Genomic DNA, 15,933 nt, shown 5'->3' on the forward strand with positions numbered 1-15,933 from the left:
CCACAGTAGTCGGTCATCAACTGTGAGCTGCCTGGGGTGAGGTTGGGGGCGGGGTGTGTGTGTGACACTCAGAGCAGCTAACATACTGGCCCAGTTAAAGGGATCTATTCAGAGCATCAGTAACACCCACTACCACTTCCCAACTTACCTGAGTAGCCAAAATCTTACTAGACCCTGCGTGATCTAGCCCACCCCTGCATAACCATTCTTTCTCTCTGAAATCATCTCCACTGCTCTCCCTCTTTTTCATTCCACTTTAGCCACACACTGGCCACCTTGCAATTCCTCAAATTCTCTAGCATTTTCATGCTTCAGATCCTTTACCCTTCTCGGCCCCCTCATCTGGGATGATTTTCCGCTGCTCTCCTACCAGCCCCGCCCTGCCATGTCCTCATGACTAGGTCCCTTATACATCCTTCACATTTATACTCACAAGACAGCTTCTTAGTAAGGTCTTCTCTGGCTGCCCTAACCAACACTTATAATCCCTTTACTTTCATTATTTTTCTTTTCAAATACTTATCAGTATCTAACATACTATATAGTTGTCTTATTTATCTTGTTTATTATTTATATTTGTTTAGAGTATTTATATATACCCTAGAACATGAGCTGGGAAGGGTAGGAATTTTTATCTTTTTTTTTTTTTTAATCTCAACACTTAAAACAGTACCTGGTAAATTACAGGTGCTCAGTTAATATTTGTTGACTATGGAAATGAATGAATGAATGAATGAATGACCGCTGGCACAAAGTGCCAGGATAAATGCTGCCTGAAGAGAACTAAACTGAAATGGAAAATACTGGCACAGCCCGCTGTGTAATATAGGTGGGAGAACGGATACATATATTGCCATATGCAGAGTTTTCCCTAGATTATGTTTTCTTTGATAACATTGCAATGTTCATGTGATGTTATATGTGTGTATATTAGTATATACTATTTATACATATAAATATTAGTGAATAAAAGTAGAAGCACTAAAGATTTTCCAAATTTATTTAAATGAGTTCAAATCAAAACTCAAGAATCTAGATTTACATACATTAAAGAAAGGTAAAATTATAGCAAAATTAAAGTGAATGCAGGTTGTATAGATGCTCAATTCCTATGATATAAAATTTAAATCCACAGGTGAAACTCTTTAAGCTCTTTACATGTCATATTCTGATCCCAGAGAGTAGAAAACTATTCAGCATGCAAAATCTCAAACCTCTCGATCCTGAAATCTATCAGTAGATACCCAAAATCCTCAAGGCACATTAACATTTTCTAGAAAAGAAGCCTTTTTAAAATCTAAGGTTACTGAAACTACAAAAACGCCTATGAGACCCTCTGTGGCATTTTTTGCCCAAGTGTCCATCAGCATGAGATTAGCCTTGGGCTGAGGTGGCCTCAGAACAAACACCGGCTTCTTCCTGTAAATCAGCCCCAGCAGAGGATTCTGACTCAACTGGAGAACTTTCTTCTAGTTCAGCATATTCACCACAGCTTTCGTTCTCGGTTGTACCTTTATCACTATCGACGGCAACAGCTTCATCCTGAGCTGCGCTGGTAACCTCTGACGTGGATTCAGTGCTGACCTCTGCGGTTTCTCCCGTCCCCGCCTCTGTCACCTCTGACCCAGTTTCAGCACCAGCGGCAGTGGTCTCCTCGGCAGCAGCCTCCACATTGTCTGGACACGGGGAAGCCTCTTTTATGACGGCAACTGTAGCACTGGGAAGCTCTGCGGCATCCGCCACCGGAGCTTCCACTAAAGGTACTTCGGGGGCTTCTGAACCGGCTTCCTCGGCACCCACAAGGTTCTCTTTTTCACCTTTAAAATTTAGTCCATCAAGCAAAGTATTAATTTAAAGAGCATGGGAAGACGGTGAGACACTGTGCAGTCATTTAAAAAAATGAGACAGATCAATAAGTACTGATATGAAATGGTCTTCAAGGTAGCCTGTTCAGTGAAAAAAAAGCAAGGAAACGAGCAATGTATACAGTATGGTACTATTCGTGTTAGGACAAAAGGAGGGTAATATAGACCTAGAGAGTTTTATTTGTAGAGACCCTCTCCTGGAGGACACTAAAAACTGGTGTTATTGGTTGCCTCTGGGGAGGTAAAATGAAGGGTCTGCTCTTCTGAAAACCCTTTTGAATCTGTTGAACTTAAAAAAATAATAATTTCATGTGTATTATTTATTCAAATACAAACCATGAAAATAAACAGGCCATGTGTCATGTGAAATAGCATGGAAAAGTAGCTAACTTACTAGCTGATGACTCTGAGAAGCCACTAGTCCTCTCTCAACCTCAGTTTTGTCATCTGTAAAATGGGGATATTAATAATATCTACCTCACGGAACTATTGGGAGGATTGACTACAATAATATGTATGAAGAGGGGTTTAAAACCAAGGAAGTGCTATGGAAATGCTATATTTTATCATTTTTACAATCAGCCATCTCATGATTATATTCAATAATGTTTATTAATGATATTCTGTTTCTTATTGTTCTCATGACTAAAAGGTTAAAACTGGTCCATGAGCAGCTGTTTTCTTTGTCCCTAAATAGTGATCATGGTATTTGATAATAATGGCCTTATAGCTGAGATGGAAAAAAGTATGGTTTAAAGCAAGCAGTTTAAGGCAAGAAATATACATTAGGGTGAAAAGGTCAAATTTCTTTTGTTACAAGTTGCCATTTTATCAATCAGATCAACTGAAGGACTCAGTAGACATGACTGAATCTACTAATGTCACTGCACACAGGTGGTCTTAGCCAAAACTGAAACAAAATTAGTTTCATGACTTAAAAAAAATTAACGAGAGAAATGAAAGGTCAAGCTGCTGAGAGAGACAGATACTAAAATTATGCCTGCATGAATGGAAACCTGAGTAGGGGAAAAGTAATATTACCACACAAATAAGTGAAAGCTGCTGGTCAGCAGTTTAAACGTACAATGTTTTCATTTACCAAATGCCCTCATCCAAAACCTCTAACAATATTCTTTAGGATTTGGTTGGACTTTTCCTTTCTGAATGAAACTCCTACCCAGAGTCATTTTGGATTAAGTTAGTAAAGAAGCCAAAAACAAATAGTGTCCAGTGCCAGACTAAGATAATGCAAATCAGTGCCTCAAGGAAAAAGAAAATAGTAAATTCACTTTACCTGGAAGTGGATGTAACTCTGCTTTGGTTTTTTCTTTCAAATTCGTTACATGATCACTGTGTTTGGCTTTCTCTGATGTGATTCTCTTGTAAGTCTGAAAGTAAATGTGTGCTTAAGTTTATTTCTTGAGCTCTAAGATTCATCATGCCAAGTTTAAAGCTATCTACAGTTCAAACAGGAGAAACCAATACACACCATCTACTCTTTTATTTCCCCTCTGGAAATCTTTGTCAATAAGTAGAATGCTTTAAAAAAGGAAAGAAACAAATGTTCTAACAGAGGTCAGAGATAACTGAAAACACACAAGGTGGATAGATAAAGACCAAGAAGAAAAAAAAATTATGCTAGAATCAAAATATTCTGACAGGCATTTGCAAATATCCTCTGGAATTTATCTCAGAGTAATGGAAATTTATGTGCACACAAAAACCTGTACACAAATGTTCATGGTAGCTTTATTTGTAATAGCCAAAAACTGGAACCAGTCCAGACGTCTTACAACCGGTGAATGGTTACACAGACTGTGGTACATCCATGACATAGGACACTACTCAGCCATAAAAGGGATGAACTGTAGATACAGGAAACAATTTGGATGAATCTCCAGGTAAATTATGCTGAGTGAAAAAAGCCAATCTCAACAGGTTACACACCTTAGGATTCCATTTATGTAACATTACTATTATTATTATTAATTTTTTTTTGGTAACGTTCTTGAAATGACAAGAAATACAGAAATAGAAAACAGATTAGTAGTTGTCAGGAAGTGGGAGGAAGGGAGGGGGAGAGCAGGCGGGAAGTGAGTACAGTTACAAAAGAACAACACAAGGGACCCTTGTGGTGATGGGACAGTCTTGTCTCTTGACTGTGGTGGTGAATACACGAACCTACACATGTGATAAAATTGCTTAGGACGAAATACATGCACTTGAGCGTACACACACACACACACATGCACAAGTGCAGGTAAAGCTGGTGGAATCTGCATAAGGTCTATGGATCGTATCCATGTCAGTTTCCTGGCTGTGATACTGTTTTATAGTTAGCAAAGATGTTGTCACTGGGGGAAATGAGGCAAAAGGTGTATGAGCTCTCTCTGTATTAGTTCTTATAACTGCAGGTGAAACTCAATTCACCCACAATGAAAAGTTTTCCAAAAGTCTTCCAAAATGACCCATCTGTAGACCCCAGTGAAGATTTCTTAAGTCAGCTAGGTTTAGCCATTAAAAGCAGTAATATGACTGGCCCACAGGTTACTTGAGAAACAAAATTGGGAATAAAGCTATCTTAATCTTAGATACAATGTGCAGGCCTCCTTTCATTTCAAATTCAAGTAGTAATCTCTGGCCTGTATTCATATTAGACAATGATATATTAAAAATGAAAATCTCACTAGATAATATTGTTTATATTATCTCAGCTTAAAAAAATGTTGGTAGATATTTCTTAGTGGCAGGTAGGATGACAGATTTTAAAAATTTGCATATTTATATGTAGTATTTTCTAAATTTTTAAGCATCATAAACCATTAACCTCATTAAAAGTTATCCTATGCAAATTACAAACCATTTCATAGTATGTTAAAATTAGACTGTGAAAATGGAAAACTCCATAAGCTCGGGGGTGGAAATGTTGCAAAAGTGGCCCTTGAACAAACCCCCAGGGTTTGGTGAATCCTGACTTGAATCATCTGGCTTTGAAACACACAGAGCAAACAGGGTCAGCAGGAATGACAGTCAACATTTTTGTATAAAAGCAGGGAATATTTTCCTAGTGGGGTGGGAGCTCCTGACTAGTACACTGAGTCAGCACCCTCAGTTCTCCGTGAAGTAAAGCTGAACCTGTGCCCAAGTTCATGTCCCTGAAATGGCCATCCCAGCAGCAACATCCCTAGGACATTAGTCTTATTGTTCAAGGGGCTAAAACACAATTTAGCTGCTAAAGCAAAATCAAAGAGATATAAGAATAATTCACACTCATGTGTAACCCAGAGGATCTAGCTTTTTCAAATTGAACATAGTCAAGCACAGAGTAGAAGAAAGGTCTATTAGAAGAGAGAGTCTCAAAATTAGACTTTGAAGTTATTTCCAAATGATATTTTGTATTTATTAAATGTAAGCACCTAAAATCTACCACAACTTTTAGAAACCAGTCTGGCATTTTGTTTTTCCAAGATACCCAGACCCTCAAAAAATGGAAGTGACCTGGCCCTTTCTCAGATTTTCAGAGGCTCTGGTAGTAGATTTTACTTGGAAATAAAAAAGTGCTCTTGCCTAGGGAGCATCTGTGGATTCAATTCAGATAAATCTAATATAGAATTTATTTTAGTGCAGGACAAGGAAGGGAAGGCGAGGACTAGAATATGGGTTTTTGAGTGCCTCACGTTCTGTATTTCCTCCTGAAAGTAGCCTAAGATTCTTGGGAATTAAGGCTTCCAACATTCAAGATTAAAACTACATAATCTTAGAGGTGGAAAGGGACTTAGAGATCATCACCTTGTCCAATTTCCACTCCCACTGTGACAGAACAAGGCCAGAAAGAGCTCTCAGGAGTAGCCAGTCTCTAACCATCCAGTTTAAGATTGCTTTTGCAAAGAAAGATTTAGCGGACTGCAGAGGTTCATGTCTGGCACTGGTAAACATAATTAGGGGTGTAGTGATGTCCAGATGAAATTCAGTCTTCCAGCTTCCCACACAATCACATGGCCTAGTTTAATCTGTTTTCCAGTGGCCTATATCCAACTATAGTAGCCCTGGGCAGTGAATTCAATATTAAGCAGTAGAAAGATGGTAAAAGCAAATCTGGGTATGAGTGAAAGCGGGTAGATTAGTGGAAGACAATAATATAAGTGACATGTTTGAACTTTCCTGGCTTCTTGAGGCTTTCAAATTTCTGAAGAGTAGACTATGTATTTTGGTTTCATTATCTACATAGTCCTACAAACTGCTCCTAGTTATGACTAAAAATCTCTTTATGCATATTTCTGTAAGGTCAAACCAAAATATAGTGATTGTAGTGATTGTGTAGTCTTATGGTTCCTGAAGAATATATACTTATTCTACTTTTATTCATAATAAAGATTAGATTTCAGTTTAGAAAGTTTATGACAAAATGAGGAATGATTCAAATCAATAGGATTATTTATTTATTTATTTATTTTTGGCCACACAGTGTGGCTTATAGGATCTTAGTTCCCCAACCAGGGATTGAACTGGGCCCACAGCAGTGAAAGCACTGAGTCCTAACCCCTGGATCTCCAGGGAATTCCTAGAATTATCTTATTAACTCACAAATGTTTCTTTTTTTTTTTTTTTTTAACCTCCAAAATCATACTATTAAAAGCTTTGTTTTACAGTGATTACTTGTGCGGAGTGGATAAGGAAGACCAGGGAGGAAAACATCCTTTTGATTTTATATATGTCTATTTTGAATTTTAAAAAAATATATAGATAAATATTACTTTTAAAAAATAAAAGTAAAGATATAAAGCTAATAAAAAAACTCTGGAGACAGTAAAAAGACTAGGGGGAGAGAGGGAAGAATGAATGGTTGTAGCACAGGGGATCTTTAGGGCAATGAAACTATTCTGTGTGCTACTGTAATGGTGGATACATGTCAGTATATATTTGTCAAAACCCATATAATGTACAACACCGAGGGAACCCTCATGTAAACTACAGCCTTCGGTTAATAACAATGTATCAGTATTGACCCATCAGTTGTAACAAATGTATCTCACTAAAGCAAGGTTGTTGATTTGGGAAAGGGGGGCAGAGGGGTGAGAGGAAGTATATGGGAATTCTCTGTACTTTCTGCTTATTTTTCTGTAAACCTAAAACTGCTCCAAAAAATAAAGTCTATTAATTTTTTTTTGGCCGTGTTGTGCAGCATGGGGAATCTCTGTTCCCTGACCAGGGATGGAACTCGCACCCCCTGCAGTGGAAGCGTGGAGTCTTAACCACTGGACCACCAGGGAAGTCCCATAAAGTCTATTAATTTTTAAAAAGTTTCACTCTCAAAACAGTTCTTGTCAAATGTTAATAATAGTACCTACCTTAAAGAATTGTTGTAATAATTAAATGAGCCAGGAGTCTGTCACGTGGTAAACACTTGCATGTCAGCCATTAGTACTGTTAGTATTTATAATAACATTGTTTTTAATGAAAGTCACCCATAGTTAGTGGTATTAAGTATTTTATACTTAAAATTTTTTTTCATAATCTTGTATATTAATCCCATGTCTTGATCTCGACATTGCTTTGAGTTTTACCACAGGTTGTAAAATATATGAATTCCTGAGCACCAAGGTTATTAAAACACTTACATAATATCCACCAGCACTGACTGTGACACCTACAACCAGATAATAGATCATATTTGATCCAGATGATCCAGGGAATTTGTTGGATGACATCCAGCGAAGAGATGCTAGGAAAACAAGTTTAAACACGGTTAGCTCCACCACGGGCAAAACTATTTTAAATGATTACATCCAAAAGAATTTTTTTACCCCTCAGTGAACCTAGAATCTATTAACATCAACTGATTTTAGCTTAAAGGAATACAGTATTAGAAGGTAGGGTAATAATTCCACTTGACATTTTCTTAATCTAATTTGATAATTACTTATGAAAGCTGTCACCCTGATGCTTCGCATCATGCTTTTCTTGGAAGGAATGCAGACGTGGGTAAGGAGAAATGACAAAGCATTAAACAATTTTAACAGTCAAACGAGATGCATGTGAGCAAAAGAAATCCATTTATTGTATATTCTACACCACAGGATTCAATGGAAAAGATTATTTTTACAAAAAATGAATTAAATACATTTGTGCTTAAAATTTATGTTAACTAAAACATTTATGTTGAAATCCAACACATTTCTATAAATCTATAATACAAATGTAGACATAGAAAGAAACTTTAATTCTTCTAATATAAAACCTTGAAAGATGGGCAGATAGAAGCTTTTTTTTAAATTTTTTAATTTATTTTTTAACATCTTTGTTGGAATATAATTGCTTTACAATGGTGGGTTAGTTTCTGCTTTATAACAAAGTGATTCAGCTATACATATACGTATATCCCCATATCTCCTCCCTCCCACCCTCCCTATCCCACCCCTCTAGGTGGTCACAAAGCACCAAGCTGATCTCCCTATCCTATGTGGCTACTTCCCACTAGCTATCTATTTTACATTTGGTAGTGTATATATGTCCATGCCACTCTCACTTCGTCCCAGCTTACCCTTCCCCCTCCCCGTGTCCTCAAGTCCATTCTCTGCATCTGCGTCTTTATTCCTGTCCTGCCCCTAGATTCTTCAGAACCTTTTTTTTTTTTTTTTAGATTCCATATATATGTATTAACATACGGTATTTGTTTTTCTCTTTCTGAGTTACTTCACTCTGTATGACAGTCTCCAGGTCCATCCACCTCACTACAAATAACTCAATTGTTTCTTTCTATGGCTGAGTAATATTCCATTGTATATATGTGCCACATCTTCTTTATCCATTCATCTGTCGATGGACACTTAGGTTGCTTCCATGTCCTGGCTATTGTAAATATAGCTGCAGTGAACATTGTGGTACATGACTCTTTTTGAATTATGGTTTTCTCAGGGTATATGCCCAGTAGTGGGATTGCTGGGTCGTATGGTAGTTCTATTTTTAGTGTTTTAAGGAACCTCCATACTGTTCTCCATAGTGGCTGTATCAATTTACATTCCCACCAGATAGAAGCTCTTTTAAGACAAATGTTGCCATAAGGTCATATCTAAAATAGAAGGGCAATTTTGTACAAACTAATAGAAATAGATTAAGGTACTGTATTATTCTATTTAAATATATTAACTTTATAGTTCTAGAATTTGTATATACCATATGCTATGGAATTGAAATTTTTATAATAGACTCAAAGCTAGAAGAAGCTTAAAGTTCATATAGCTCAAATTCTCTATTTTAAAGACAAAGAGGGACTTCCCTGGTGGCGCAGTGGTTAAGAGTCCATCTGCCAGTGCAGGGGACACAGGTTTGATCTCTGCTCCAGGAAGATCCCACATGCCTAGGAGCAACTAAGCCCGTGTGCCACAACTACTGAGCCTGCGCTCTAGAGCCCGTGAGCCACAACTACTGAACCTGCATGCCACAACTACTGAAGCCCACGCACCTAGAGCCTGTGTCTGCAACAAGAGAAGCCACTGCAACGAGAAGCCCGGGCACCACAACAAAGAGTAGCCCCCACTCACCGCAACTAGAGAAAGCCCGTGCGCAGCAATGAAGACCGAACGCAGCCAAACATAAATAATAAATAAATAAATAAATTTATATTAAAAAATAGATTATAACTGTAGGGACTTCCCTCACGGTCCAGTGGTTAAGACTCTGCACTTCCAATGCAGGGGGGGCAGGTTAGGTCCCTGGCTGGGGAACTAGGATCCCATATGCCGGAGGTGCAGCCAAAAAATAAAAATAAGTAAAGCAAAATAATCTTAAAAAAAGAGTATAACTGTAAACACAACACATAAGGTCCCTAGCCTCAAAAAAGAGGGAAAAGATGTACAGGCGAAAAACTGTAGACAAATAACTGCAATGCAGTATGACAAATGCTGTAATAGATGAAAGCAGAAGCAACAATAGTATGAAAACGCAGTGAAGGAACTCAGCTAGGGGGCTCAAGGTAACTGCCACAATTGAAAAGACGGGACTTGAGCTTTGAAGGAAAGTAGGAGTTTGTCAGATAAACAAGGGGAGGGAAAATTGCATTGGAGGAATAAGGCAGAGCGTGTGCAAAAGCACGAGACTTGTGTGACTAGGAAAACTCAACGTATTTTGATGTGGCCTGACACAGAGAATAAGGGTGTAGGGACCAGCAAGAAGTTATGATTTGCAGAAAGCAAATCTCAAGACATTTGCACAAACTACAAATCTCCATAGTAGCAAAATTGGTAAGATTTTGTATATATGTTCTTAGTTTGGATATAAATGATCATCTCTTAGAAAAAACCAATTTTTCGCTACAAATGTGCCCAGAGAGGCTATGGTAAGAGGTTATGTCTTTGACTTCTAGTGGAGCTTTTGTTGGTTTAAAAATACAGCTGTTATTAAATAGGGAATATATAGCTTTCATAGTTGGCAACCAGGTATAAATTTCAAAAAGTTTTTTTAAATAGGAAAAAACAGAGAAAATTACAGAGGTTTAAGTAAAGACAAATACAATTATGGCAGAGTTATTTAAAAGAGCAATGAAATGGGAAATAAATATTTGGTAAAGATTAGACAAATTTTAGCATATTCATAAATATGAAACAGATACTTTAATTTTTGCAGAAGACTGTCTACACGAGAAAATATTTACAATATATTAAGTGAAAAGTTATAGCAAAATAATCTTTACAGGACTATCCCAGATTACGTACATTGTGGAAGCAATGTACATAAGAAAAAAAAAATGCAGGAAGGGGGAAAAACGGTCTGGAACACCACGTACACTAAAATGTAGATAAGTAGTGGTATTCACTAAGTGGTAGGATTACAGGCGACTTCTATTTTGCCTTTCTGAGTTTTTCCGGTAATCTACTGTAAACCTAATTTATTTATTCATTAAAATTTTACATTTTTAAAAGCAAAAACCAGAGAACAAAATTTGATGAGGCACGGTTAAAATTTTATCCTTCAATAAACCGAAACAATTTCATTTTTCATCCAAGTTGGAAGTACCAATACAAGGTTAATGTCCATGACCGAAGCCAAATTTCCAGTCAATAACAGTTCTGAAAATACATAAATGAATCAATAGTACAAAAAAGTAATTAGATGAAAATGAGGAAAAAACCAGTACTGCTACAACCAGTATTGCTAACTACCTGTTTAGAATTTTCAAACTCCTTTTCTTTTGCCCCAAGTTGGGGAGGAAATTATTTGAAATATGTGCAGCTACCAAAAAACGATGTGTATGCTTGTCCGTGAGGACGGTGAGGGTTGCGTTCAGAGAGCTCGAAAGGCCACGGTCAGGGCCTTTTCCATCTCCCCACCCCCAATCACAACAGCCCCGTTATCTTCTGAACTTTCAAAGGAATGGCTTCCCCTTATTACACCAGCGAAAAGTGTGCTCCATCTTACTCGGCATAAAGATCAAGGAAAACGAAGACTCCTTATTTCTGTTACTGGAGGCAACTTCTTCTCAGTAGCATTTTAAGAGAAAACTAAAGCGAGTTACACATACCTTCCTTCCCTCCCTCCATCACCATCACCACCGCAGGCCTAATCAAAGTGGAAACAAATTGGCCATGGAATTTTCCGCAGGAGTCGTTCTCTTTCTCCCCGACTCCAATGCAAGCCTTAGCAAGTGGGGCAAAGTGAAGGGAGAACTAAGAACTTTCCACGAGGTTGTCTAAGAGCCGGCGCCCCAGTCAGGGACGGAAAAGAGAAGGAAGATGCGCGACGACTAGGAAAGAGCCGGCGGGGGCGGAACTGCCCGCGAGCGCAAACCTGGGCGCAGGGCCGCCGGCGGCTGGAAGGGAAAATGCTCTCCTGCTCACACTTCAGCACCTACGATGGCCCAAGCCCTAGGCTAGGCGCTTTCGTGCGTTATCAATTTTTATTTAATAAGCTTCCAGCTCGCACTGCCACTTCCCCTTCAGGAAATTCGCTCCCTTTCCCCGTGCTTTAGAAAATCTACAGGTGATGGATACAGGGGGGACGCAGCCCAACAGCTGGAGGGCTCCAGATCTCGCTGCAGCCCCTAAGGAAAGCGTTTCGAAGCCCCTTCCTCACCGGGGATGCCACGGCCCAGGCTCGTGGCTGCCGAGTCCTGGCCAGGTCTTGAGTCTATTTACTCAAGAGCATTTCCCCAACTTCTACGGGGTCGGGACTGCCTTCCGCGCACCCTGCCTGGCCCGCAGACCAGGGTCCATCTTCCCACCCATCCCTCCGCTTCCTCGTGAAGTTGGAGAGCGCTTTGGGCCCTGTATTAAGACAAGGGGTAAGCTTTGCCGACTTTCGCCAGGCACTTTTCTAAGCGCTGTTAACTACATATTAACTCATTAAAACTCATTAGTGTCCCCATTTTGCAGATGAGGAAACTGAAGTTAATCACTTGCCCAAGATCAAGATTCGAACCCAGGAAATCTAGTCCGGATCCAGAAGCCGCGCTGGAAAGGCACCCTATTTCCAAAGTCTCCAAGAATTTCGAGGCGATTTCCCGGCCACGCTCCCCCCTCTTCCCCGCCCCCCACCATCCCCATCCCTGTCCCCAACCTCAGGCTTCTGCTGCCGGGGTTGGCTTTGGCCCACGAAGGGCAGGCGGGAACCGGGGCGCCCGCGCGATCTGTGCGCGAGGCACCTGTGCTCCTCAGGCTTGGACGCCGGGAGAGGCCCCTCGGGCCAGCGCCTGCGACTCACCGTCCTTCCGGAGCGGCGCGGGGCCTGGGGGCGCCCGCAGAGGCAGCGCCAGGGTCTTGGAGACCGCCCTGCGGAGGTACATCGCGCCCGGCTCCCTGCACGCCGCTGCCGCTGTAGCCCCGCGGTGCTGCGGGGCGCGGCGAGCCCTGGCGAGCCCCGCCCCGGGGAGAGGCGCTGACCCCTGCCCTCCCCGCCCCTGCGGCCCCGTGCGGGACGTGCGCAGGGGTTGGTCGTGCGCACCTTCCTCCCTCAACCTGATCTGCAGGCTCTGTCGCCTTCGCCTGGGCCGGAGAAGCTGATGGTGGCGTCTCAGAAAAGGGATGGGGAACCGAGAAGTCGCCGTCATCTGCCTGCCCCGTACTGTTGCAGTCAGTGGAACTCCTCCGAGTGGGCTGGAAATGTCTCGGGACTCGCCTCCGGAATAAGACACAGACAGGATTTACCATGCCGTATGCAGGTTGAACCCACTTTCTCTCACGCTCTCCGCCGGCTTTCCTAGGAGTGGAAAGGGTAGCTGGAAGTTCCCTGGAGACGAATGGAGGAGAGGGGTAGCCTCAGCCTCCCATTAGTGCTCTGGGTGATGTTCAGAACCCTAAGAAAATTCCCGGCTAATGGCTGAACTTCTAGGCAATTCACGATTACAATGACTTTTAAATATAAGCTCCAAAAATGCTGCCTATTCCTCTATGGGATGTGAAGCTAGTATTTCCAAATCAACTAAAAACACTAAATTATTAGTTTCTCCCTCCAGATTTCAATCACTTGCCTCATTGTGGCGACAAGAATCTGTCATGGTTTGAATATGGAAACCAATAATTTATGCTTACAACATTTTCGAAGTGATTAATCTTTGGAAGGCACCATTTCCTACTATAATAACCCCTTAAGTATGTTTGGCACTTGACAGCTTATAAAGCACTTTCACATAATTTTCTCTTTTAATTTTTATTTCATCCCTCTGAGGAAGGTGGCAATTATTCGGTTTAGCAAACGACCAGGTGGTGGGGAGGAATTTTCAGGGACCGATGGTCATGATTTTTTTTTTTTTTTTAAGGACGTGAACATAGTCCTAGTTCCAAGTTCTCTTGGCATGTTACAGGCAAACTATTTGCTCATTTGCTAGGTGAATAACAAAACACTCCTCAGAGGTTCTCGTTCTGAACCCAATTCTAATAATATTTAATATATTCTCATTTAAGGAGTACAAGCCAATGATGAGAACTAGTTTTTTGATGCTCAGAGTCACTAGCTATTCCTAGTGGTTAAACCTTAAGAGCAAATAGGTAATCTGTGTTAATGCGAGGTCAGATTTAGACTTCCAAGCCCCAAAGAAGGGGTTAGACCCAGACCCTCCACCAAGAAGTCAGGTAGTCCTGAAAGTAACAAAATGCAGATTAGTACACTTGCTACCTTTGCCCAGCATCAAGTACACATCCTAGAATGAACTGCTGGCAGCTAGGACGGACTGACAAATCAAATCAAATCTGTGGGGAGAGCTCCTAACCATTTCCAATTCGGTGCAGCCCAATTTAAAAGAGAAAACAAATCTGTTTACCACTACAGCTCATTCTTTCTTTGGTCTACTTAGGGCTGAATTTTGACTTAGTTGCCAGGGAGAGGAAATAGTCAAAGGCAGTAAATGCATTTAAATGAATTAATGCGGGAGACCTCCCTGGTGGTCCAGTGGGTAAGACTCCGCGCTCCCAATGCAAGGGGGCCCCGGGTTCGATCCCTGGTCGGGGAACTAGTTCCTGCATGCATCCCTCAACTAAGAGTTCGCAAGCCACAAGGAGGATCCCACGTGCTGCAACTAAGAACCAGCGGAGCCTAAATAAATAGTTTAAAAAAACAAAGGTCCATTAATGTGGAGAAGAAAGAAAGAAAAAATAATAAATGAATTAATGCTGGAATTCCCTGACGGTCCAGTGGTTAGGACTCTGAGCTTTCACTGCCGGGGGCCCCGGTTCAATCCCTGGTCAGGGAACTAAGACCTCACAAGCTGTGCAGCAGGGCCAAAAAAGAAAAAAAGAATTAATGCATGTACTATACTGTTATTTAATGTACTGGCAGCTCCCTTAAAAAGGATTCTTTCTGAGTAAACACTTGTAGATGATAATGGCTCCCAGGACACTGTTCTAGACCCCTCTTCAGAATGCTGATGTAGACTCAGGGTCTGGATATAGTCTGAGCTCTTCTGGATCACCCCCAGGTTCCACAGCAGCGACCTACTCTCAGTCAAACTGTCTCTAAGTATCTGTCACAATGCCTAGGGATTGTGCTAGATGCTGAGGATTGGTTATAATTTATTTCACAGATATTTACCAACTATCTTATTAGTGTTCCAGGGCATTCTTCAATAACAAGTTATGATTCCTGCTACCACTCACAGAGGTTATAGTTTCAGGTTAAAGAGACATGGAACCAACATCTTTTCTCAGGAGTGGCTGCCAAGCCTACCATCAATGGGGTCAGTGATCACAAAGAAATCTCTGACCAGATACCAATGATAAATGTAATCTAAGGGCTGCGGTTAAAGCCAAACTGGTTTAAACAACACAAACCGCCTAATTTAAACAATGCAAAAATAACACACATGCGTATAGGGCTTCAAGAACTTTCCCCAAAGTGTTGTCACATCTGTCTTTGTACTTCATCCTCTAAACAAGCCTAAGGAGTAGGTGGAGGAATGTTGATTACCCTTGTATTATACATTAAAAAAAATCGAGGCAGTCTAACACTGTGGTTAAGAGCCTGAGTTTGGGAATCAGAAACCTGTTCAGATTTACTGGTCTGAGTAAAATGTGGATAACTCCTTTATTCATTGGGTTGTTGTCAGCTGTAAAGCACGTTAGGTATAAAACATGCTCAGCTGGTTGGAGAAGGCAGTGCTAGACTCTGACTTCCAGCCTAAGCCGAAGCTCCAGGCTCCCTTACAACGTTCTGATGCCTCCCAGTGCGCATGACAGGATCCATTATAGCCCACCATCTCATCACATGGCAAGGTCCAGCGGGGAGTTTATCATGTCCTCTAGGTTGGATGTGGCCATCCCAGCTGGGAGAGGCAAGAACTGTGAGATAAATAGTGCCACTTCTCCAGATCCCTTTTCATCTTAGCTAAAAGCTCGTGCCTCTTGGATCAAAGGGAATTTGCAACCTACTCTACGGCTCCTGTAGGATAAGTGGCTTTACACTTTGATGTCAAACTCTTCCCACATTTTGATGAAACACTTCCCAAGAAAGGACACGCCTGTGGGGTGTCAAATTCACTCTGTAGCAAGCTGTTTCTCCAGAACCCTGAGGGAATTTTACCAGTAGGTCTTCGCTATACAAGACTCTGTAAGGCTGACACAGTAGTTTCCCAGCTGTTAGTCAC

General features: G+C 40.9%; 1 protein-coding gene across 2 annotated transcripts; it reads right to left on the reverse strand.

Moving 5' to 3' along the window:
* Nucleotides 1–1,073: 1,073 nt before the first annotated feature.
* On the reverse strand, nucleotides 1,074–12,938 carry MGARP (mitochondria localized glutamic acid rich protein). Of its 2 annotated transcripts, none has more exons than XM_059924282.1 (4): nucleotides 12,801–12,938; nucleotides 7,484–7,587; nucleotides 3,160–3,253; nucleotides 1,074–1,817 (listed from the first exon to the last, which is right to left on the reverse strand). In XM_059924282.1, exons 1-4 carry the CDS (start codon nucleotides 12,904–12,906, stop codon nucleotides 1,375–1,377), a joined length of 747 nt encoding a protein of 248 aa, XP_059780265.1. In that variant the 5' UTR covers nucleotides 12,907–12,938; the 3' UTR covers nucleotides 1,074–1,374. The 2 variants fall into 2 exon arrangements, with proteins under 2 accessions (XP_059780265.1, XP_059780266.1); XM_059924283.1 differs by lacking the exon at nucleotides 12,801–12,938 and adding an exon at nucleotides 12,561–12,684.
* Between the last annotated feature and the right edge of the window lie 2,995 nt (nucleotides 12,939–15,933).

Source organism: Balaenoptera ricei, chromosome 5 (genome assembly GCF_028023285.1).
Source record: "Balaenoptera ricei isolate mBalRic1 chromosome 5, mBalRic1.hap2, whole genome shotgun sequence".
Taxonomy (NCBI): domain Eukaryota; kingdom Metazoa; phylum Chordata; class Mammalia; order Artiodactyla; family Balaenopteridae; genus Balaenoptera; species Balaenoptera ricei.